This window comes from Centropristis striata, chromosome 13, assembly GCF_030273125.1.
Source record: "Centropristis striata isolate RG_2023a ecotype Rhode Island chromosome 13, C.striata_1.0, whole genome shotgun sequence".
Lineage (NCBI taxonomy): Eukaryota > Metazoa > Chordata > Actinopteri > Perciformes > Serranidae > Centropristis > Centropristis striata.
Genome location: NC_081529.1, coordinates 36,794,428 through 36,818,931, shown reverse-complemented (window position 1 = coordinate 36,818,931; position 24,504 = coordinate 36,794,428). Strand labels below are relative to the sequence as shown.

The following is a 24,504-nucleotide window of genomic DNA, read 5'->3' as shown; positions in this document are numbered from 1 at the left end:
AGAGGTAAATGTACAGTAGGGCTCCACGCTGCTTTGTTTTCTAGTCTGGATGATGAAGAAGTCTGGATTTGGAGCTTTTGGAGACTCAAGAGGGTTAATTTACATGTATGATCAATACAATAATCTGTTGATTGTAAAAGAAAAAGGAAAAAAGGCGATTTGACACATGCAAAGTGATTCAGTTTGTGTTCTTCCATCAGTTGTCAGTGTTTTTTATGACACGGTGCTGTGACTGACTAAATGTTTCTGTGTTTTGGTAGATCTGGTGAACTGTCTCAGTGTATTATTGTATTTTGGAAGTGTGTGTCTGTGTTTAGTTACACTGGGTGATTTTGACCATGAAATTAACTGTTTGGGGGATTGTGTGTATCAGGTGTGATGTGTGTTAACAGTTTTGAAAAAGTTTTTAAGGTTCTGACAAACGGCTCATAGCGGTTGTAAAAAACTGTAAAGTAAATATAGTCATCAAAACCTTTACTATTGGTCTGCCATGGGTGTCATGTGACTGAAATTACATAACATATTTTTAAATTTAAAAAATATAACAAAGTCAAAATTGCAAAAAGTGGCCCACGTTACCCGAATTCACCCTATTTGTACCATAAGAAAAGACAATTACAAAAAACAAAAATGAAACAAGAACAGTAAGTGCGACAGAGGTTAAAAAAAAACCTATTTGATCTTATAAAAAGCTCCTCCCCAAGAAATATACAAAACAATCAAAAATAATAAGTCAGAACTAAAAACATGGTGTGTTTAAAGGTAAAATAATTGTATTTGAGTGTTTGAGCAATAAGAGATAATGATCCAATGAAAACTAGACTGGAAAATAAACTCTACGGAGTCTTGATTTAACAGGTTTAACAGCTTTCAGTCTTCACTTAAAATCATTGAGGGATGAAGATAATTTAACTACATGAATATGAGAATTCCTGCTGTATGGATCCTCTGTAAGCAAAAGAAAACTGAGTGTGTGTAGTGCGACAAAAAGGAAGATTTGGGCAGCAAGTGGGAAAGAAGAACATATTTGTAAATAAATAAATATGCATGTAATATCTCAGAGCTAGCAGCAGGGGGAGCTGTCACACAGGTAGTTGGTGTGGAACAGCTGAAGGTGTCACTGCTGCATTAAAGTCCACAACGCTTCACATTTACATACAAACCAAATGGTTTATGTATATGTACAGCTTTGTTCAGTATCGAGGGCTTTTTAAAGCTACAGAAGCTCTTTTCAATGATTTTTTGTCTACAGGTGCATCTCAATAAACAAGAATATCATAGAAACGTTTATTTATGTCAGTAATTCAATTTAAAAAGGTGAAATAACACATATGGATCCATTACACACAGAATGAAACATTTCATGTCTTCATTTATCTAATTTCTTGTAATTATAATGATTATTTCTTACATTTAATGAAGACCTAAAATTCAGTGTCTCCAAAAAATGTTAATATTACAAAAGACCAATTTGGTCGACTTGAACTACTGAAATTTCAAGATTGCAAGGTCATTTCCCTCAGATTTAGTTTTTATCTTGTTATATATATATATATATATACACTCACTTAAATTATATAGTCAAATACTGTTATATAGTTCTACTGATAGTTCTCAAGGGTTTTCCTCAGGACATTATGTCACATGTCAGTTAAATGTTCATTAAATATGTGACGAATCTGCTGACTGAGGCAGAACAAAACTGGGAACCAGTTAAGACATTATATGACCCGATTATTATTTTTCATTTTCACTTACTGGATCAACATTTTCAACACAAAAAAACACACAAAAAACATTTAAAAAACACACACAATACAATTCGAAGAAAAAACATAAAAGCACACAAAAACACAGAAATCACACAAAAAATACAAAAAACACACACAAAAAACATAAAAAAACAACAACACAATACAATTACAAAAAACACATAAAAGCACACAAAAACACAAAGATCACACAAAAAATACAAAAAAACACACAAAAAACAAAAACGCACAAAAATCGCTAAAAACTGCAACAAAAAAACACACACAGAAAACCACAGAAATAACACAAAAAACACGCAAAAAAAGAAAAAGAAAAACGCAGAAAATAACACCAAAAAACCACCCACACACACACACACACACACACACACACACACACACACACAAACGAAAAACAGAAAAACACATAAAAACGCACAAAAATCACAAAAAATTGCACACAAAAAACCACACAGAAAACCACAGAAATAACACAAAAAACACGCAAAAAAAAGAAAAAGAAAAAGAAAAACAGAAAAACGCAGAAAATAACACAAAACACACACACACACAAAACGAAAAACAGAAAAACACATAAAAACGCACAAAAATCACAAAAAAATGCAAAATACACTGGGAACCAGTTAGTGCAGAAACCAGTAAGGACACAACTCCGGCTCTGAGCCAGATGATCCGGATCACAGACAGCAGACTGAAGGTCTCAGCTGACTCGTCTGACTAGTTTGACGGCTCGTTTTTCAGGATCAACCAAAACCTCCTCCTCCTCTTCTCCTCTCCTCCTCCTCCTCCTCCTCTCCTCCTCCTCCTCCTCCTCCTCCTCCTCTCCTCCTCCGACATGAACCGGTAGTCAGTGAAAGGACAACACCCGGAAACACGCCACGTGATTACCTGCTGCAGGACTCTCACAGGTAAAGTTCATGTTTCTCTTCTCTGTTTGTATAAAACCAGCGGTGCTTCACGTGTTGACACACTGAAGACTAAACTAATAGATTTATTGTTCCACTAACGTTATTTACCCACATGTTGCTAAATATTATCTAACATCACCTGCCGATTGTTTGTCTTCATATCTCTGTCACACAGCTACCGGCAGAACAAGTATCCAGCTCCTTTACTGCAGTAAAAGTACTAATACACACTGTGAAATAACTCCACTACAGTAAAAGTCCTGCATTCAAAACTTACTGAAGTAAAAGTACAAAAGTATCAGCATCAATATGTACTTAAAGTATCAAAAGTAAAAGTACTTTTTATGCAGAATGGACCCACTCAGATTGTTTTATATATTGTAAATATATATACATCTTTGGTAATTTTGTGTCTTTTTTAAATGTTGTTGCTTCTTTGGTAATTGTAAATCTTTTTTGTAATTTTGTGTCTTTTTTGGTCATTTTGATTTTTTTTTTGTAATTTTGTGTCTTTTTTGGTCATTTTAATTATTTTTGTAACTTTGTTTCTTTTTTGAAAATGTATCTTTTTACATGATTTTTTGGTACTTTTATAGCTTTTTTTTAAGGTAATTTTGTTTATTTTTTTCGGGTTTTTTACCTCGTCTTTGGTCATTCTTGGTAAATTTTGGTTTTACTGAAGTAAAAGTACAAAAGTATCAGCATCAAAATGTACTTAGAGTATAAAAAGTAAACGTAGGCTACTTGTTATGCAGAATGTTTTATATATTCTAAATCTACATAATTTTTGGGTAATTGTGTGTCTTTTTTTTAAAAATGTCTCTTTTTTGGTAATTGTAAGTAATTTTTTTGTATTTTTTGGTAATTTTGTGTCTTATTTTGGTCATTTGAATTATTTTTTGGAATTTCGTTTCTTTTTTTGAAAATTTTGTGAGTTTTTGCCTGTAATTTTGTGTCTTTTTACGTATTTTTTGGAACTTTTATGGCTTTTTTTAAAGGTAATTTTGTTTTTTGGTTATTTTACCTCATCTTTGGTAAATTTTGGTTTTACTGAAGTAAAAGTACAAAAGTATCAGCATCAAAATGTACTTAAAGTATCAAAAGTAAAAGTACTCATTGTGCAGAATGGACCCACTCAGATCGTTTTATATATTCTAAATATTACTATTGATGCATTTATATCAGCAGCATTTACGTTTTCTTAAAGTAAGGCTCATTTTAACTACTTAATATAATGCTATGTGCTTAAAAAATGAAGTCTAATCACTTTAAATTTATCTATTTTTTTAAATGTTAAACCCCCTGAAAAGTAACTAAAGCTGTCAGATAAAAGTAAGCTTAGTATCGGGATAAAATCGCATCGCGATTCAAGTATCGGGATAAAGTCGTATGGCGATTCAAGAATCGGGATAAAATCGTATGGCGATTCAAGAATCGGGATAAAGTCGTATGGCGATTCAAGAATCGGGATAAAGTCGTATGGCGATTCAAGAATCGGGATAAAGTCGTTTGGCGATTCAAGAATCGGGATAAAGTCGTGTGGCGATTCAAGAATCGGGATAAAGTCGTGTGGCGATTCAAGAATCGGGATAAAGTCGTGTGGCGATTCAAGAATCGGGATAAAGTCGTACCGCGATTCATGTATCGGGATAAAGTCGTATCGCGATTCATGTATCGGGATAAAGAAGTATGGCGATTCAAGAATCGGGATAAAATCGTATTGGGATAAAGTCGTATTGCGATTCAAGTATCGGGATAAAATCGTATTGACGTCACACTTTTTTTGAAAAGGTCTTATGTTTATAAAGGTCAAATTAATTTCAGCTGCAACAGGTGATCCATCAATTATCCTGGGAAATGTATAACAGAAGACTTCATATATGCAACAATATACAACATTTATTATTCAACTAGTGTCAGAAGCACTCCTTTCATTGTTGTTTCTGTCTTCCCAGTGACAGGATGGACCCCCAGAGCCAGGTGGTGGACGGACAGGACAGGATGGACCCCCAGAGCCAGGTGGTGGACGGACAGGACAGGATGGACCCCCAGAGCCAGGTCCTGGACAGGAAGGACCCTCAGAGCCAGGTGGTGGACGGACAGGACAGGATGGACCCCCAGAGCCAGGTGGTGGACGGACAGGACAGGATGGACCCCCAGAGCCAGGTCCTGGACAGGATGGACCCCCAGAGCCAGGTCCAGGACAGGATGGACCCCCAGAGCCAGGTCCAGGACAGGATGGACCCCCAGAGCCAGGTGGTGGTCCTGGACAGACTGCGGTCTTCCTTCCGGTCAGGAATCACAGTACCGGAGCAGTTCCGTCTAACTCAGCTGACCAAACTTCTGTCCTTGGTCGAAGAAAACGAGCAACAGATTTTAAATGCACTGCACAAAGACCTGGCAAAGGTGCAACACACACACACACACACACACACACACACACGGGGTGGCAAATGTAAAATTTCATTCAGTTTTTTCGCTGATATAAATCAAATATTTAGCTAATTTTCACACATTTAAGACAGAAATTCATATCACATATAAGATGAATATTAAATGTTATCTATACGCTAAATGTTAAATCTAACTGTAAAATCTAAATGTAAAGCTAAATATTAAGGAAATACGTACATTTCTTGTGACCCCAGTTCAGATAAGCGGCTAAGGATGATGTCTTAAATGTGTGGAAAATTTGCTAAATGTGAAGAAAGTGGGCCAAATATTTCATTTATACCAGCGGAAAAAATGCGCATTAAATGTAACATTTGGCGCCTCATATATGAACACACACCAACACACACATTAATTCATACACACAACTACACATTTAAAACCAGCCTGACACTAACAGACTGTTCTGGTGATTGGTGAAATTAAACAAAACTTTCTGACAGTAAAAGTTCCTCAACATGTTCTTTAAAAAGTATTTTCACTCATTTATTTTTCCTTTCAGGTAGAACTGAGTGGTGAATGTTTGTCTGTAGGATCCAGTTTCTTATATATTTATGTGATAAGTTTAAACCCTAACTAACGTTCCTCTCTCTTCCTCCAATCAGCCAAAGTTTGAGGCCATCATGTCCGAGGTTGTTATCGTCACTAATGAGCTGCACTTCGCCATCTCCAACCTCAAAAGCTGGATGCAGCCCGAGTACGTCAGCAAAAACCTGGTAATTAAAAAAAAAAAAAAAAGATTTACAACTGTGTTTTAACTGAGTTTCATGTACAGTTGAAGCCAGATGTTTACATACACTCTATAAAAAGACACATAACCTTAAATCAGACTAAACTATTCTTGTTTTTGGTCAGTTAGGATTACCAAAATATTTCTATTTCTCTAAGATTAAGATTAAGATTTCCTTTATTCGTCCCACAACGGGGAAATTTCCAGTTTTACAGCAGCAAGTGGATGGCAAAACAACAATAAATATTCAACAAGTGTATAAACAAGAAATATAAGAAAGGTATTAGCAAATAAACAAGTAAACAATATTAAAAAGTATTAACAATTTACAATTTAAACAAGTAGAAATATAAAAAGTATTGACAATTTAAAAAATAAAATAAATAAAATGTAAGAACATTATACAGTTGCATCTCAATAAATTTAACATAAATTAAACATAAATCATAGAAAAGTTGATTTATGTCAGTAATTCAGTTCAGAAAGTGGAAATAACACATTATATAGATCCATTACACACAGAATAAAAAACATTTCCTGTCTTTATTTATTTAATTTCTTCTAATTATAATGATTATGGCTTACATTTAATGAAGACCTAAAATTCAGTGTCTCAAAAAAAATTGAATATTACAAAAGATCAATTTTAAAAAGTATGTTTAATATGGAAATCAGAATCAGAATCGCCTTTATTGTCATTGCACAGAGTAACAAGTACTAGGACAACGAAATTAGCTATCAACCCGTCCAAACATATATACGTAACATACATATAATATAACAAAGAGGTGGACAGGACAGGGAGACCGGGATGAAAGAACTACTGGAAATGCACTTTTCATCATATTCTAATGTATTGAGATGCTCCTGTATACAATGTAGACAGAGTCAGCAGTTGGATATGGACCATTGCACAGAGAATATTGCACAGTAAATTCAGGCTCCGTTTCCATGGTGACGGTTCCTCGTTTATTCGAGTGTTTCCAGTAGGAAATCTGCTGATACGGTGATCTAAAGTGTGTGAATGTGATTGTATGCAGCCAGGCGGCATCACTTAAAGCCATAAGAGCATCTTTGGCCATGTGGAAGTTTTCACGCCACACATTTTCATCAGCTGGTAAACCCGAATGTGAGAGGATGCTGGTGTTCATGCAGTAGTGTTGTGTGTCCAGTCCAGTTTATTGTACAGGTACTTATAAGATCTCAATGTCTCTATGGGCGGGTGCTCCCTGTCGTCTCCATCTGTGTTGAGGCCGACGGTGGCAGAGTCATCAGAGAACTTCTGCAGGTGTTTGTGTTGTGGGTGAAGTCTGCAGTGTAGAAGGTAAAGAGGAAGGGAGCCAGGACCGTTCCCTGTGGGACCCCGTACTGCAGACAAGCATGTCCGAGACACAGTCCCAGGTCCTCACATACTCAGTCCAGGATCCAGCAGGTGAGGTGCAGGTCCGTCCCTGTTTTCTCCAGCTTCTCCCCAAGAAGTGCAGGCTGTATCATGTTAAAGCACTGGAGAAATATAAAAACATGACTCTCACTGTGCTCCCAGGCTGGTATAGGTACATGTTGATTTGTGTGACCAACACCACAAAAAACCAAAGACAAAACTTTGAAGTTGAATCCTTGGCAGTCAGGAGAAAGACTGTTAGCAACTGTTCAATGGGAACTACATATCTATAATTAAAATATCTGGACTTTTATCTTTCATGAATCCCAGAAAAACTCTTCAGGATGAGTAGGACGCCTTCACTTCCTGTATAAATCAGTGTAATAAGTGTTGAATAAATTGCATTTCGAAAGTAAAACCAAGTTGATACTGATGTACTGTCTAATACATTTTAAACTTTTTCTACCTTCAGGCCACTAAGTTCGATGACTGTTTTGTGCGGAGGGAACCGCTGGGAGTTGTGTTGATCATCGGACCGTGGAACTACCCGCTGCAGCTCCTGCTGCTGCCGCTGGTGGCAGCCATCGCTGCAGGTACCAACACCACCACTACATATACACTGCTCACAACAATAAACACAGGGAACACTGAAAATAACACATCCTAGATCTGAATGAATGAAATATTCTTGTTAAATACTTTGTTCAACAGTGGCGGACTCAGAGGGGGGAGTCCCCCCTCGTGCCTCCGTGGATGAAAAAGCGCTAAAGTGCCTCTAAAGTGCCTCTAAAGTGCCTCTAAAGTGGTGAAAACGAGAGGAAGTGCCTTATTGGCTGCCCTTTACACATGCAGAAAAATGGTTGGGTGCCCTCTAGGGTGCCCCTTCATACAAAACATTATGATTATGTGCCCTCTAGAGCAAAAAAACTTGATAATGTGCCTTAATTAGTGCCCTTTTAGTGCCCTTCTGGTGCCATGGTGCCTCTCTTTGGTAGCCGACGAACGGGGAAAGCAAAAGAGGCGTTGCTTTCATGTGGCGTCGCTATGACGAACAGCTACATCGAGTCGTACTAAAATCAGCAATGGATAACGAAGCAAAAAGCAGATTCATACTTAGATGCATGTACCTGTAATAGAAAAGCGCAATTAGATGCCAAGTTTAAAAAAACACGATAAGGTGCCCTTGGAATAGAGAGAGAAAAAGAATCCCAGTGAAGAAAATGATCTGCAGTGATTTAAAAAAATGTCACAGTAGGATATCAATAAAGATTCTATAATACAATATCACCCAACTGTGAAAAATGTTATGTGAGGTGTTTGCTCTCATTTAGCTCTCAAAGTGGATTAGATTGATGCATTTTACTTAAAAATGTACAAATTTTCTCCCGGAGGGGCCCCTGAACCCCCCTAGATGGTTTGATTCGATGGCTTTAATTGTCAATACCAGATCATTAATTACTTTGATCTGAATCTCCTTTAACTTAATGCTAATTGTAGTCAAGGTTGAGGATTATTTCATCATACATGAAGCATCAGAGCTTGTTGCTGCTGGTGGGGCTCCATGTTGTGCAGAATGGGCCCTTTTTATTTTTTCGCCCATCAAACAGTCTGAGTCCACCAATGGCTGACAACAAAATCACAAAAATGATCAATGGAAATATATTGTATTAACCCATGGAGGTCTGGATTTGGAGTCACACTCCAAATTAAAGTGGAAAAACCCACTAGAGGCTGATCCAACGTTGATGCAGGACCACTCCTTCATTGGGAGTGTCTTGCTAATTGTCTATAATTTCCACCTGTTGTTTATTCCGTCTGCACAACAGCATGTGACATTGATTGTCAATCAGCGTTGCTTCTTAAGTGACAGTTTGATTTCACAGAAGTGTGACTGACTTGGAGTTACATTGTGTTGTTAAAGTGTTCCCTTTATTCTTTTGAGCAGTGTGTAAACACTACACCACTCAGTATCTCCTCATGTTCAACTTAAACAACAACAGCAACAACAACAACACTGTGAAAGAGTGTGATCACGTGTTTACTTGGCATTTAGCACACTGATAAAAAGGTGTTTAGTCTAAAAACCAGATCAAACAGTAAATCTAAAGGTCTAAAACCAGATCAAACAGTAAATCTAAAGGTCTAAAACCAGATCAAACAGTAAATCTAAAGGTCTAAAACCAGATCAAACAGTAAATCTAAAGGTCTAAAACCAGATCAAACAGTAAATCTAAAGGTCTAAAACCAGATCAAACAGTAAATCTAAAGGTCTAAAACCAGATCAAACAGTAAATCTAAAGGTCTAAAACCAGATCAAACAGTAAATCTGAGGGAAATGATCTTGCTGCATGGACAGATAATTTACCTTGACAAGATTTATTAAATTAAGATTATTAAATCTAGAAATAAGCATGTTGGACACTTAAAATAATAAATTAACTCTTAAAACCAGATAAATGATCTAACACTTCTAAATCTAAAGTTTTTTTTATCTTGGTAAGAACCAAATAATCATCAGGTCACTCTGCTCGGGCCAGTTCATCACTGCTGGCAGCTTTACTTTGTCTCTTTTGTACATTTTTTGTCTATTTTGGTCAGGGTTATTTCTGGATGTGTTTACTACATGATCAGACTTTACCTTTATTGAATTGAACCATTTTCCTCCATTGACCTTTAGGTAAACATTGATGTTATCAGACCATTGGTGAATAAATGTTACCAACAGAAAAGAAGGGCTTAGTTTTAGGGTGGAGGAGATTAGGAAGAGTCACAACTTCAGTTCAACAGGAAGGAGAGGAGACAAGGAGACAGGAGAGGAGACAGGAGAGGAGAAGAGGAGACAGGAGAGGAGACAGGAGAGGAGATGAGAGAGGAGACAAGGAGACAAGGAGACAGGAGAGGAGACAGGGAGACAGGAGAGGAGACAGGAGAGGAGAAGAGGAGACAGGAGAGGAGACAGGAGAGGAGATGAGAGAGGAGACAAGGAGACGAGGAGACAGGAGAGGAGATGAGGAGAAAGGAGAGGAGACGAGAGAGGAGACGAGGAGAAAGGAGAGGAGATGAGAGAGGAGACAAGGAGACAGTGGAGGAGAAAGGAGAGGAGACAAGGAGACAGGAGAGGAGATGAGAGAGGAGACAAGGGGAGGAGACAAGGAGGCAGGAGAGGAGACAAGGAGACAGGAGAGGAGACAGGAGACAGGAGAGGAGACAGGAGAGGAGAAGAGGAGACAGGAGAGGAGACAGGAGAGGAGAAGAGGAGACAGGAGAGGAGACAGGAGAGGAGATGAGAGAGGAGACAAGGAGACGAGGAGACAGGAGAGGAGATGAGGAGAAAGGAGAGGAGACGAGAGAGGAGACGAGGAGAAAGGAGAGGAGATGAGAGAGGAGACAAGGAGACAGTGGAGGAGAAAGGAGAGGAGACAAGGAGACAGGAGAGGAGATGAGAGAGGAGACAAGGGGAGGAGACAAGGAGGCAGGAGAGGAGACAAGGAGACAGGAGAGGAGACAGGAGACAGGAGAGGAGACAAGGAGACAGGAGAGGAGACAAGGCGACGAGAGAGGAGACAAGGAGACAGTGGAGGAGAGAGGAGATGAGAGAGGAGACAGGAGAGGAGACAAGGAGACAGGAGAGGAACATTATTCACTTTATCTCTTTGTCTTTTGAGAGTTTGGATCCAAAAATGCCAATAAATCTCAACTGTGTTCATATCTCTGACAAAAGAAACAAGAGTTCAGATTTATACATTAAGGAAAGAAGGAAACACAAAGTCTAAGCAATAAAAACCCAAAGAGCTGATAATTAGAGTCAACATGTGTTCTAATAAGAGACTCTTTATACAATAATCAGGTTTATTTTGTTGCAAAGTTTAACAATGAAACTCTTTTTTTTTCTTGCTTCCAGACTTTTGGCCTGTAGTGTGTATATGATACTTTTTCTTCTGTTTTTAGCTGTTTTATCCTTTTTATAATTAGACTGTTATGCTTTTAACCTTGAAATTTCCTTCAATGTAAAGTGCATTACAAATAAAACAAACTGAATTATAATTTTCAAACAGCACCAACTGCTCACAGCTACATTGTATATGATCATCAACATGTCAGTGGTGGAATGTGAACCTGCAGCTTCTCGTGTGATGAATCATGTCGTTATGCAGGTGACTCGTCTATCATATTCATTATCTTGATGAGACTTGTTGAAACATTCAGGTGTTGTCAGGACATTACAACGTCTTTACATGGTGTACTCCATCACGTGTTTACTTACACTGTAACAAAGGTGTTTAGTCTAAAACCAGATCAAACAGTAAATCTAAAGGTCTAAAACCAGATCAAACAGTAAATCTAAAGGTCTAAAACCAGATCAAACAGTAAATCTAAAGGTCTAAAACCAGATCAAACAGTAAATCTAAAGGTCTAAAACCAGATCAAACAGTAAATCTAAAGGTCTAAAACCAGATCAAACAGTAAATCTAAAGGTCTAAAACCAGATCAAACAGTAAATCTAAAGGTCTAAAAACCAGATCAAACAGTAAATCTAAAGGTCTAAAACCAGATCAAACAGTAAATCTAAAGGTCTAAAACCAGATCAAACAGTAAATCTAAAGGTCTAAAACCAGATCAAACAGTAAATCTAAAGGTCTAAAACCAGATCAAACAGTAAATCTAAAGGTCTAAAACCAGATCAAACAGTAAATCTAAAGGTCTAAAACCAGATCAAACAGTAAATCTAAAGGTCTAAAACCAGATCAAAAGGTAAATCTAAAGGTCTAAAACCAGATCAAACAGTAAATCTAAAGGTCTAAAACCAGATCAAACAGTAAATCTAAAGGTCTAAAACCAGATCAAACAGTAAATCTAAAGGTCTAAAACCAGATCAAACAGTAAATCTAAAGGTCTAAAACCAGATCAAACAGTAAATCTAAAGGTCTAAAACCAGATCAAACAGTAAATCTAAAGGTCTAAAACCAGATCAAACAGTAAATCTAAAGGTCTAAAACCAGATCAAACAGTAAATCTGAGGGAAATGATCTTGCTGCATGGACAGATAATTTACCTTGACAAGATTTATTAAATTAAGATTATTAAATCTAGAAATAAGCATGTTGAACAATTAAAATAATAAATTAACTCTTAAAACCAGATAAATGAATGATGATGAACACTTCTAAATCTAAAGTTTTTTTTATCTTGGTAAGAACCAAATAATCATCAGGTCACTCTGCTCGGGCCAGTTCATCACTGCTGGCAGCTTTACTTTATCTCCTTTATACATCTTTTGTCTATTTTGGTCATTTTGTGACCAAAAAAAGACACTAAAAAAGACACAAAAAGACTTAATATGACCAAAAAAGAAACAAAAGACATAAAATCACAAAAAAGACAAAAAAACACCAAAAAAGACACAAAATGACCAAAAAAAGACACAAAAAGACACAAAAACACGTAAAATCACCAAAAAAAGACACAAAAAGACACAAATACACATCAAATCACCAAAAAAGACACAAAAGACTTAAATGTAATAATCTTAATTTAATAAATCTTGTCAAGGTAAATTATCTGTACATGCAGCAAGATCATTTCCCTCAGATTTACTGTTTGATCTGGTTTTAGACCTTTAGATTTACTGTTTGATCTGGTTTTAGACCTTTAGATTTACTGTTTGATCTGGTTTTAGACCTTTAGATTTACTGTTTGATCTGGTTTTAGACCTTTAGATTTACTGTTTGATCTGGTTTTAGACCTTTAGATTTACTGTTTGATCTGGTTTTAGACCTTTAGATTTACTGTTTGATCTGGTTTTAGACCTTTAGATTTACTGTTTGATCTGGTTTTAGACCTTTAGATTTACTGTTTGATCTGGTTTTTAGACTAAACACCTTTTTTACAGTGTAGTCTTCAGGCTGTCTCCACTAAATGTTGCTTTTATCCAACAGTTTGGTTCAGTTTGGGCTTAAAACCACCTTAGAACCATGTTAAACCACCTTAGAACCATGTTAAACCACCTTAGAACCATGTTAAACCACCTTAGAACCATGTTGAAACCACCTTAGAACCGTGTTAAAGCACCTTAGAACCATGTTGAAACCACCTTAGAACCGTTTTAAAGCACCTTAGAACCATGTTGAAACCACCTTAGAACCATGTTAAAACCACCTTAGAACCATGTTAAAGCACCTTAGAACCATGTTAAAACCACCTTAGAACCATGTTAAAACCACCTTAGAACCATGTTAAAACCACCTTAGAACCATGTTAAACCACCTTAGAACCATGTTAAAGCACCTTAGAACCATGTTAAAGCACCTTAGAAGCATGTTAAAGCACCTTAGAACCACCTTAGAACCATGTTAAAACCACCTTAGAACCACCTTAGAACCATGTTAAAACCACCTTAGAACCATGTTAAAACCACCTTAGAACCATGTTAAAACCACCTTAGAACCATGTTAAAACCACCTTAGAACCATGTTAAACCACCTTAGAACCATGTTAAAGCACCTTAGAACCATGTTAAACCACCTTAGAACCATGTTAAACCACCTTAGAACCATGTTAAACCACCTTAGAACCATGTTGAAACCACCTTAGAACCGTGTTAAAGCACCTTAGAACCATGTTGAAACCACCTTAGAACCGTGTTAAAGCACCTTAGAACCATGTTGAAACCACCTTAGAACCGTGTTAAAGCACCTTAGAACCATGTTGAAACCACCTTAGAACCATGTTAAAACCACCTTAGAACCATGTTAAAGCACCTTAGAACCATGTTAAAACCACCTTAGAACCATGTTAAAACCACCTTAGAACCATGTTAAAACCACCTTAGAACCATGTTAAAACCACCTTAGAACCATGTTAAACCACCTTAGAACCATGTTAAAGCACCTTAGAAGCATGTTAAAGCACCTTAGAACCACCTTAGAACCATGTTAAAACCACCTTAGAACCACCTTAGAACCATGTTAAAACCACCTTAGAACCATGTTAAAACCACCTTAGAACCATGTTAAAACCACCTTAGAACCATGTTAAAACCACCTTAGAACCATGTTAAACCACCTTAGAACCATGTTAAAGCACCTTAGAACCATGTTAAAACCACCTTAGAACCATGTTAAAACCACCTTAGAACCATGTTAAAACCACCTTAGAACCATGTTAAAACCACCTTTGAACCATGTCAAAAGCACCTTAGAACCATGTTAAAGCACCTTAGAACCACCTTAGAACCATGTTAAAACCACCTTAGAACCACCTTAGAACCATGTTAAAACCACCTTAGAACCACCTTAGAACCATGTTAAAGCACCTTAGAACCATGTTAAAGCCCAGCTGGTGTGTGTCCTGACTGGATGTTGTTGGTTCTACCAGGGAACTGTGTGGTTCTGAAGCCTTCAGAGGTCAGCGCTGCTACAGAGAGTCTGATGGCGGAGCTCGTCCCCAGATACCTGTCTCAGGTAACCACAGCACCTTGTTTCTGCTGTTCTTCTTCTACTGACACATGACATTAGTCCAAAGTTTGTTTTATAATATTTGTGGGTACACAGCAAAACCTGGAGCATTAATTCAACTCACAGAGTGTTAAATTTAACACTTTTTCTGAGTTTATATAGTTCTCACGGACTCTGAGTTAAAATTACACTTTGAAAAGTGTTAATATTTTAACTCTTTAATAGTGTTAAATATTCGACACCCTTGGTGTTGTTTTATGACACCACATAAGTGCACTTTTAACTCCAAATCGTGTGTTAATTAGTGTTAATTTTTAACACACATCGTGTTATTTTATGACACATTAAAGTGTATTTTCAACGCTAAAATCGTGTTATTCCCTTTCACTGTGAGTGTTCATTTTTAACATTCATTGTGTTACTTTGACACATTAAAGTGTATTTTTTAACCCTAAAATCATGTTATTTCCTTTCACTCATGTGATAATTAACATTCATTGTGTTGTTTTATGAAACATTCTGTCTTTAGCCGAACATACAAGTCATTAAACCTGAAAACCAACTCCAGCTGAAGTGAATCGAACTCAGGTGTTAACATGTAATTCACTTGTGTTTAAGTGTTAAAACAACTCCAAAATCAACACCCACTAACTCAGAATTATTAACACTGAAAAAAAAACACTACAGATTTTGATGTGTGGTTCATTTCCAGAAACTATCAAAAACACTTGAATACACTCAGAAGTACAGAACTATTGTCAATTTTGTCCTCAAGTTTATGAGATTTTTCATGATTTAGTGATGTCATTATCAGGTTGGACAGCTTCTGTTCCACTGTCACATGTTCCACTTGTGGGAACATGATTTCATGTGTAAAAGAACAGAAGGCTGAACCATCCGAGGCCTGAGTCCTTTATGTGGACATGTTCTGTGTCTCTGTTCCAGGACTGTTATGCGGTGGTTCGTGGTGGAGCAGAAGAGACCAAAATGCTTCTCCAGAACAGATTTGACCACATCTTCTACACAGGTGAAGCCTCCTCAGATCTCTGTGTGTCTCAGTGTTCACACCAAGGAAACACACTTTGTTTTACACTAGTAACAAGAACAAAATGTTGCCACAAAATTCCAAAAAAACACACAAAATGACCCAAAAAACACACAAAATGACTAAAAAAGACACAAAATTACTAAAAAAAGACACAAAATTACCAAATAAAGACAAATTATTTAAAAAAATACACAGAATCACCAAAAAGACACAAAATTATTAAAAAGACACAAAATGACCAAAAAAAGACACACATTATTTTAAAAAGACACAAATTTATTAAAGAAGACACAAAGTTATTTAAAAAATACACACAATTACTAAAAAAAAAGACACAAAGTTACAAAAAAAGACACACAATTATTAAAAAGACCCAAAATGACCCAAAAAAGACACAAAATTACTAAAAAAGACACAAAATTACCAAATAAAGACAAATTATTTTAAAAAAATACACAGAATCACCAAAAAGACACAAAATTATCAAAAAGACACAAAATGACCAAAAAAAGACACACATTATTTTAAAAAGACACAAATTTATTAAAGAAGACACAAAATTATTTAAAAAATACACAAAGTTACAAAAAAAGACACACAATTATTAAAAAGACCCAAAATGACCTAAAAGAGACACAAAATGACCCCAAAAATACAGAAAACTTACAAAAAAAAAGATAGAATTACCAAAAAAGACACAAATTATTTTAAACCGACACAAATTATTTTAAAAAGACACAAATTTATTAAAAAAGACACAAAAATTACCCAAAACCCCCGCAAAATTACCACAAAAAGACACAAAATTACCCCAAAAATACACAAGATTACTAAAAAAAGACACAAAATTACTATTAAAAAGACACAAAATTACTAAAATAGACACACAATTATTAAAAAGACACAAAATGACCCAAAAGAGACACAAAACGACCAAAAAAATACAGAAAACTTACTAAAAAAAAACATAGAATTACCAAATAAAACACAAATTCTTTTAAAAAGACACAAAAAATACCAAAAAACCCACGCAAAAGTACAAAAAAAGACACAAAATGACCCAAAAAATACACAAAATTACTAAAAAAAGACACAAAATTATTAAAAAAGACACAAAATTACAAAAAAAAAGACACAAAATGACCCCAAAAATACACAAAATTACTAAAAAAAAGACACAAAATGACCCAAAAAATACACAAAATTACAAAAAAAAAGACACAAAATTATTTAAAAAAGACACAAAATGACCCAAAAAAAGACACAGGTGAAAGCCTCCTCAGATCTCTGTGTGTCTCAGTGTTCTCACCAAGGAAACACGGTCTGGAACAAAGAACACAATAAATCAATGCTCAGATCCAAAGAAGTTTCTAGAATCATGTATATCCTGGCACTAGAGGTGTGCCGTATCATATCGTTCACGATTATACCGGTATTTATTTTTTTATGAGTAAAAAAAATGCATATCATGATACTGTCAACCTTTTTATTTAACCTTAGTTGACCCAGGAAATATCCCATTGAGATTAAGAACCTCTTCTTCCAGGCCAAGAGGCAGCAAACATTCCTACCTAACATTCCCAACATTCCTCCTTGTTGCCGTAGTAACTAAGGGTTTCCATTAATGACTAGACTGGTGACATGAGTCTCATGTGCTGCACTAACGTTTAACCTACTGAAGGTTTATCTACACTATTCATCATATAAAGTTTTTTAGTGTTGTGTCTCTGCTCAGCAGAGTGTCACCTGTCAGTCAGTCTAAGCCCCGCCCACCTCTCCGTCCTCCTAGAGACATGAGGCACACACACACACACACACACACACACTGAATATCTCTGTCTGTCTCAGTCCCGTCCCCACATCATCTTTCTGTGAGCGTCTAATTATTAAATACTAAATCCTACCAACCTGTTTCCGGGCCGTCAGAGGTCCAAACGGTCCAAACACACTGCTGCATTATGCCGTTTGTTAGCCACAAGCTAACATTAGCTAACAATTAAAGTTGTGTTAGTCACAAAAAGCTACTAGTACTTCCTGTCGCTAAACAATGCAGCTTTCAAAATAAGAGCACAGTGTGTTAAATCCACCACAGAATTTACAAGAAGACTGTCAAAATAAGCCCTCGGACCCCCTAGATCAGGGGTCTCAGACTCAAATTACCTGGGGGCCGCTGGAGGCAGTATCACAATGACCCAAAAAAAAAAAAAAATTACCAAAAAAAGACACAAAATTACTAAAAAAGATACAAAATTACAAAAAAAAGACACAAAATTACTAAAAAAGATACAAAATTACAAAAAAAAGACACAAAATTACCAAAAAATACACAAAAGTACTAAAAAAGACACAAAATTATTTAAAAAAGACACAAAATTACTAAAAAAGACACAAAATTACTTAAAAAGATACAAACTTACTAAAAAAGATACAAAATTACAAAAAAAGACACAAAATTACCAAAAAATACACACAATTACTAAAAAAGACACAAAATTATTTAAAAAAGACACAAAATTACTAAAAAAGACACAAAATTACTTAAAGATACAAACTTACTAAAAAAGATACAAAATTACTAAAAAAGACACAAAATTACCAAAAAAGACACAAAATTACTTAAAAAGATACAAACTTACTAAAAGAGATACAAAATTACTAAAAATAAAAGACACAAAATTACTTTAAAAAAAGACACAAAATTACTATTAAAAAAAAAAGACACAAAATTACTATTATTATTATTATTGTTTTCTTAAACGTCGTCATAGAAACAAGTGAAACAAAGCTCCAGCTGGAGCAATAAAGGGACCTTCCACACACAACACGGTAAAGTGCCATTCATATAAAACTCACATTAAACTTTCATATCAAGGTGGGGGCCACAAAATATCGTCACGAGGGCCACAATTGGCCCGCGGGCCGCCAGTTTGAGACCCCTGCTCTAAGGCAGCTATTCTCAACCTTGGGGTCGGGACCCCAATTGGGGTCGCGAGATGATTTCTGGGGGTCGCCAAATCATTTAGGAAGTCAGCTCTGTCTCCACTGTGTTAAAGTGTTCATGTGTTAATGTGTTTTAGTCTTTTTGGTCACTTAATGTCTTTTTTTGTCATATTGTGTCTTTTTTTTGTCATATTGTGTCTTTTTTTTGATCATTTTGTGGTCAATTTGTGTCTTTTTTGGTCATTTTGTTTCCTTTTTTTGGTCATTTTGTTTCTTTTTTTTAGTCATTTTCTGTCTTTTTGGTAATTTTGTTTCTTTTTTGATAATTTTGTGTCTGTTTTGGTCATTTTGTGTCTTTTCTGGTAGTTTTGTGTCTTTTTTGATCATTTTGTGGTCAATTTGTGTCTTTTTTGGTCATTTTGTTTCCTTTTTTTGGTCATTTTGTTTCTTTTTTTTAGTCATTTTCTGTCTCTTTGGTAATTTTGTTTCTTTTTTGAAAATTTTGTGTCTGTTTTGGTCATTTTGTGTCTTTTCTGGTAGTTTTGTGTCTTTTTTGATCATTTTGTGGTCAATTTGTGTCTTTTTTGGTCATTTTGTTTCCTTTTTTTGGTCATTTTGTTTCTTTTTTTTAGTCATTTTCTGTCTTTTTGGTAATTTTGTTTCTTTTTTTGGTCATTTTGTGTCTTTTTTTGGTCATTTTGTGTCTTTTCTGGTAGTTTTGTTTCTTTTTTGGGTGATCTGAACTGTCCATGTGAGATTGTGTTCAATGAGTGGGGGTAGCGGACAACATGCATGTTAAATTGGGGGTCGCAACTCAAAAAGGTTGAGACCCCTGCTCTAAGGGATGAATCCTCCTGACTCTATTTTTCCTCCTCTCTATTTGCAGGTTCTCAAGCTGTGGCCCGTGTGGTCCTGCAGGCCGCCTCCCTCCACCTGACCCCCGTCACGTTGGAGCTGGGCGGGAAGTCTCCGTGTATAATATTCGGTCGGATCGACATCAAGGCGGCGGCTCGCCGTCTGGTCTGGGCTAAATACTTTAACCTGGGCCAGAGCTGCGTGGCTCCGGACTACGTCCTGTGTTCTCCAGACACCCGGGACGCTCTGCTGCCGGCGCTACGCCAAACCCTGGAGGAGTTCTACAGCCAGGACCCTCAGAGCAGTCCGGACCTGTCCCGCATCGTGTCCCCCCGACACTGGACCCGCCTGACCGAACTACTGGGACGCTCCAGAGGGAAGGTGGTGATCGGAGGAGAGAGCCACCAGGAGGACCAGTACATGGGTGGGTTCACACTGAGGCTGTAATAGTTCTGGATTCTTCATTAGTTTTAGTTTTCTAATTTCTTTGCGATTTTTTGTTTTCAAATTCAGTTAGTTTTAATGAGTTTCTAGAGTGAGTTTAGCTAGTTTTGGTTAGTTTTTATTTTTTGGAAAATGCTTAGTTTTAATTTAGTTTTTAAATTTGTCACTTTTTTCTTGTAAATTTGACAATTTTTGCCCGTAAACGTCTCACTTTTTCTGGTTAATTTGTCACTTTTTTCTCGTAAATTTGTAAATTTTTCTCGTAAATTTGTGACGTTTTTTCTCATAAATGTGTCACTTTTTTCTCGTATGTTTGACAATTTTTTATCATAAATTTGTCTTTAAAAATTAAACTTTTTCTGGTAAATTTGACAAAAGTGACCCTTTCAAAATAAAAGTCATACTATAGCATGTCGATTTTTGTCACTAATGGTCGAATTTTAAAATGTCTAAAAATTCTCGAAATGGGTTGATTATAGTCTGTTGAAACATATTAGAGCATCATATGGCCAGAAACGACAGAAAAACACCATATTATGGGATGTCCAAAAGTGACCCTTTCAAAATAAAAGTCATACTATAGCATGTCGATTTTTGTCAAAAATGATCACATTTTAAAATGCCTAAAAAAATGCTTTAAATGGGTCAATTATTGTCTGTTGAAACATATTAGAGCATCATATGGCCAGAAACGACAGTAAAAACACCATATTATGGGATGTCAAAAGTGACCCTTTCAAAATAATAGTCATGTTGATTTTTGTCAAAAATGGTCAAATTTTAAAATGTCTAAAAAATGCTTAAAATGGGTCATTTATAGTCTGTTAGAACATATTAGAGTATCAGAAATGTTTATATTTATATGAGAAAAGAATAAAGAACATTACATATATACATATATATAAATACTGAATATTTGTGCTCGTGTGTGTGTGTGTGTGTGTGTGTGTGTGTGTGTGTGTGTGTGTCAGCTCCCACGGTGGTGGTGGACGTGGAGGAAGACGATGCTCTGATGAAGGAGGAGATCTTCGGCCCCATCCTGCCCATCATCACCGTGGAGACCCTGGAGGAGAGCATCGACTTCATCGGCCGGCAGGAGAAGCCTCTGGCCCTCTACGTCTTCTCTGACGAGTCCTCAGTAAGAACAAAGACAGGAACACTTCTTCACAGCTGGAGACTCCAGTGTTTCACCCCGTTTCTTCCTCTCTGAAGGTGGTGAACACGGTGCTGCAGAACAGCAGCAGTGGAGGATTCTGCTCCAACGACGGGATCCTCCACATGACCCTGCCCACCCTGCCCTTCGGAGGAGTAGGTAGGTGTACAACAAGTATTCAGCTCCGTTACTGCAGTACAAGTACTAATACACACTGTGAAATGACTCCACTACAGTAAAAGTCCTGCATTCAAAACTTACTGGAGTAAAGGTACAAAAGTATCAGCATCAAAATGAACTTAAAGTATTAAAAATAAAAGTACTCGTTATGCAGAATGGACCCACTCAGATTGTTTTATATATTCTAAATATATTTGGAATATATACAATTATTATATTAATATTAAATTACATATTATTATATTATATCAATATTATTATTGATATGTATATGACCACATAAGCAACAGATTCAACACAGGAGAAGCAACTGTGGCCGCCGTCGCTAACTGTGCACAACGTCAGCTGTTCATAAACAAAGCAGCATGGCTAATTATGCACAGCGTCTCTGCTGATCATAAACATTGTGATGGTGAATTAACCGGCATCGCTAACTGTGCACAGAGTGTCTGGTGCTTGTTGTAAACAAACAGAGATCACTAAGTGAACACCTCCTGCAGCAGCAGCACATACACACTGTACTGCTACAGAGCTAACTGTTAGCCTGTTAGCACATACACACTGTACTGCTACAGAGCTAACTGTTAGCCTGTTAGCACATACACACTGTGCTGCTACAGAGCTAACTGTTAGCCTGTTAGCACATTCACACTGTACTGCTACAGAGCTAACTGTTAGCCTGTTAGCACATACACACTGTACTGCTACAGAGCTAACTGTTAGCCTGTTAGCACATACACACTGTACTGCTACAGAGCTAACTGTTAGCCTGTTAGCACATACACACTGTACTGCTACAGAGCTAACTGTTAGCCTGTTAGCACATACACACTGTACTGCTACAGAGCTAACTGTTAGCCTGTTAGCACATACACACTGTACTGCTACAGAGCTAACTGTTAGCCTGTTGGCACATACACACTGTACTGCTACAGAGCTAACTGTTAGCCTGTTAGCACATACACACTGTACTGCTACAGAGCTAACTGTTAGCCTGTTAGCACATACACACTGTACTGCTACAGAGCTAACTGTTAGCCTGTTAGCAGGACGGAGGTTGCCGCCTGGATGAGTCAGAGCATCTCAGGAAAGACGACACAAGGGTTTGTTTTCATAGAAAAGTATTAAAAACTTTGCCAATGACTGAAGTGAAAACGCGTCTTTATTCTGCTGCAGTGCAATAAAATCAAACCAGTTCAGTTAAACAAAACGGGTGAATGTAATGAAGAGGGACGTGGAAGTCCGGAGCCCCCACCATTGACTGCTTTTCTTTTTCCTGATCTCCTGTTGTGGCCCCTCCCTCCAGGGGCCAGTGGTTATGGCAGTTATCATGGGCGCTGGGGCTTCGAGGCCCTGAGCCACCGGCGGGCCTGCATGCTGCGGGGCTGGGCCCTGGAGAGGCTCAACGGGCTGCGCTACCCCCCGTACACCCAGACCAGACTCAGCTGGCTGCGCTGGAGCACCTCGGCCAAGAGCAGCTGCTCCCTCATGTGATCCAGCTGGCTGCAGCTTTTTATTCCGTGCGAGTGAATGAGAACGTTTGGGGAAAGTCTCTGTATGTATGTATGGTATTAATGATTCATTTTTAATCTGGAGGGAAAATCTGTGTATGTGTGTGTGTGTGCGTGTCTTTTTTCACACTGAGCTCCACAATCAATGCTCTGTGACTGTTTAACTGATCTAGTCTGATTTTAATCCTGTTGCAACACTTTTCAGGTATATATATATATATATGTTTTCCTATTTAATGTTAATCTTTTGTATTGTTTTGGTTATTTTCTTACATGTTTGAGTGTCACTAAAATTATGTAAATAAAATAAATTCTAATTTTAATGTTAAACGATTTCTTTGAGAGGTTCTGTTCTTTAACAAAAACATTCATATTATTGTTAAATGGAACCTTGTAGCCTCTTTAAAACTCCTAAAGATAGGTAGGATAAATAGACTCCAGATGAGATGAGTCAGGGTGGAAATCCAGAGTGAATTACTGTGTTACTGACCAGGTGGAGGCCTATCACACAAAGGGGCGGAGCTCCACTAAAAGAGGGTGTGGCTCTCTTTAATGGGGCGGAGTTCCCCTAAAAGGCGTCCGATCGGAAACAGTGTAATGCTGCAACACTTCCTACGTAAATATTAGTGATGGGACGAACAACACTGGTGCGTCACCACTGTGCCGAGCACACAAGAGTGAAACCCCGTATTGGTGCGTGTATCGCTTTAAAAAAAATCATGTGACTGATACAGGTGGTGTGTCCTTTCGAAGTGCTGCGCCAAAGTGTGTTTACAAGGGAACAAACTGTATCGACATGTTGTGGGTTTGTTGGATGCAGTTTTGCTGTTGGATTTCTGCTTGGCCTCACCTTGTTCCACTGACTTCATGGATCATTCCAAGAAGTTTTCCCCAGTCTGAAATAATTTAACTCTGAATTTTATTACAGACTAATTCGCTATATTTTACATACCAACTCAGTTTAGCATTTACACAAACAAGGTTTTAAGCAACTTTTAAACTCTTCTCATGAACAACTTAACTCAGCAAACAAATTGAACTCAACAAATGAAATTATACAATGATGGGATCATATTTTAAGTAAAGGACTGGCGATTAAATATTTCACAGGCTGATGTTGGGTTTGCAGCATGTTAGCTTTTCCATCTCATTTTCGTTTTGTTTACCTCCAATAATTTTATAACTACTGCAGGGGGCACTATGGAGTGACCAACACAGTGTCAATACAGTGATGACACAGTTTGTGTAGTGTGTCAATACACTCCTTGAGGTATCATCGTCCCATCACTAGTAAATAATAATAAAATGACAAAATGGAGGATGCACACCTTCGTGCCATGAGCAAGACACATACAGAATCTGAGGTCAGAGAGATAAGAACTAGACACACACACACACACACGCTTCTTGCTTTTATAGATTTTATAGAATAGAAATGAATTCATGTTAGTCTTGACAAATTGTCCTTGTATAGCTCTTATAAGAATAATGGTTGCTTTACTTAACTTTTGGCCTTCAGAATGATGTTTAATATTCAATTTCAGACTAACTTTTGGTACCTTTGGATGTAAAGGGAACATCTTGGTTTAACACCCTCAGTGCTGTTTACTGTCACTACAGTGTCGACCATAAAGTTGGAATAATTTTGTTTTCAGACACAATCCTCTGTTAATTGTG

At 37.0% G+C, this 24,504-nt stretch overlaps 1 protein-coding gene across 3 annotated transcripts; it reads left to right on the top strand.

Annotated features, from left to right (window-relative positions):
• Positions 1-4,796: 4,796 nt before the first annotated feature.
• aldh3b1 (aldehyde dehydrogenase 3 family, member B1) lies at positions 4,797-23,171 on the top strand. 3 transcript variants are annotated; one of them, XM_059347065.1, is made up of 10 exons: positions 4,797-4,906; positions 4,937-5,086; positions 5,737-5,847; positions 7,715-7,835; positions 14,617-14,702; positions 15,642-15,723; positions 19,571-19,963; positions 20,955-21,121; positions 21,196-21,295; positions 22,623-23,171. In XM_059347065.1, the coding sequence occupies exons 1-10, from the start codon at positions 4,829-4,831 to the stop codon at positions 22,808-22,810; spliced, it is 1,476 nt and encodes a 491-aa protein (XP_059203048.1). In that variant the 5' UTR covers positions 4,797-4,828; the 3' UTR covers positions 22,811-23,171. The 3 variants fall into 3 exon arrangements, with proteins under 3 accessions (XP_059203048.1, XP_059203049.1, XP_059203046.1); XM_059347066.1 differs by having other exon boundaries at positions 4,811-4,876; XM_059347063.1 differs by having other exon boundaries at positions 4,825-5,086.
• Positions 23,172-24,504: the final 1,333 nt, after the last annotated feature.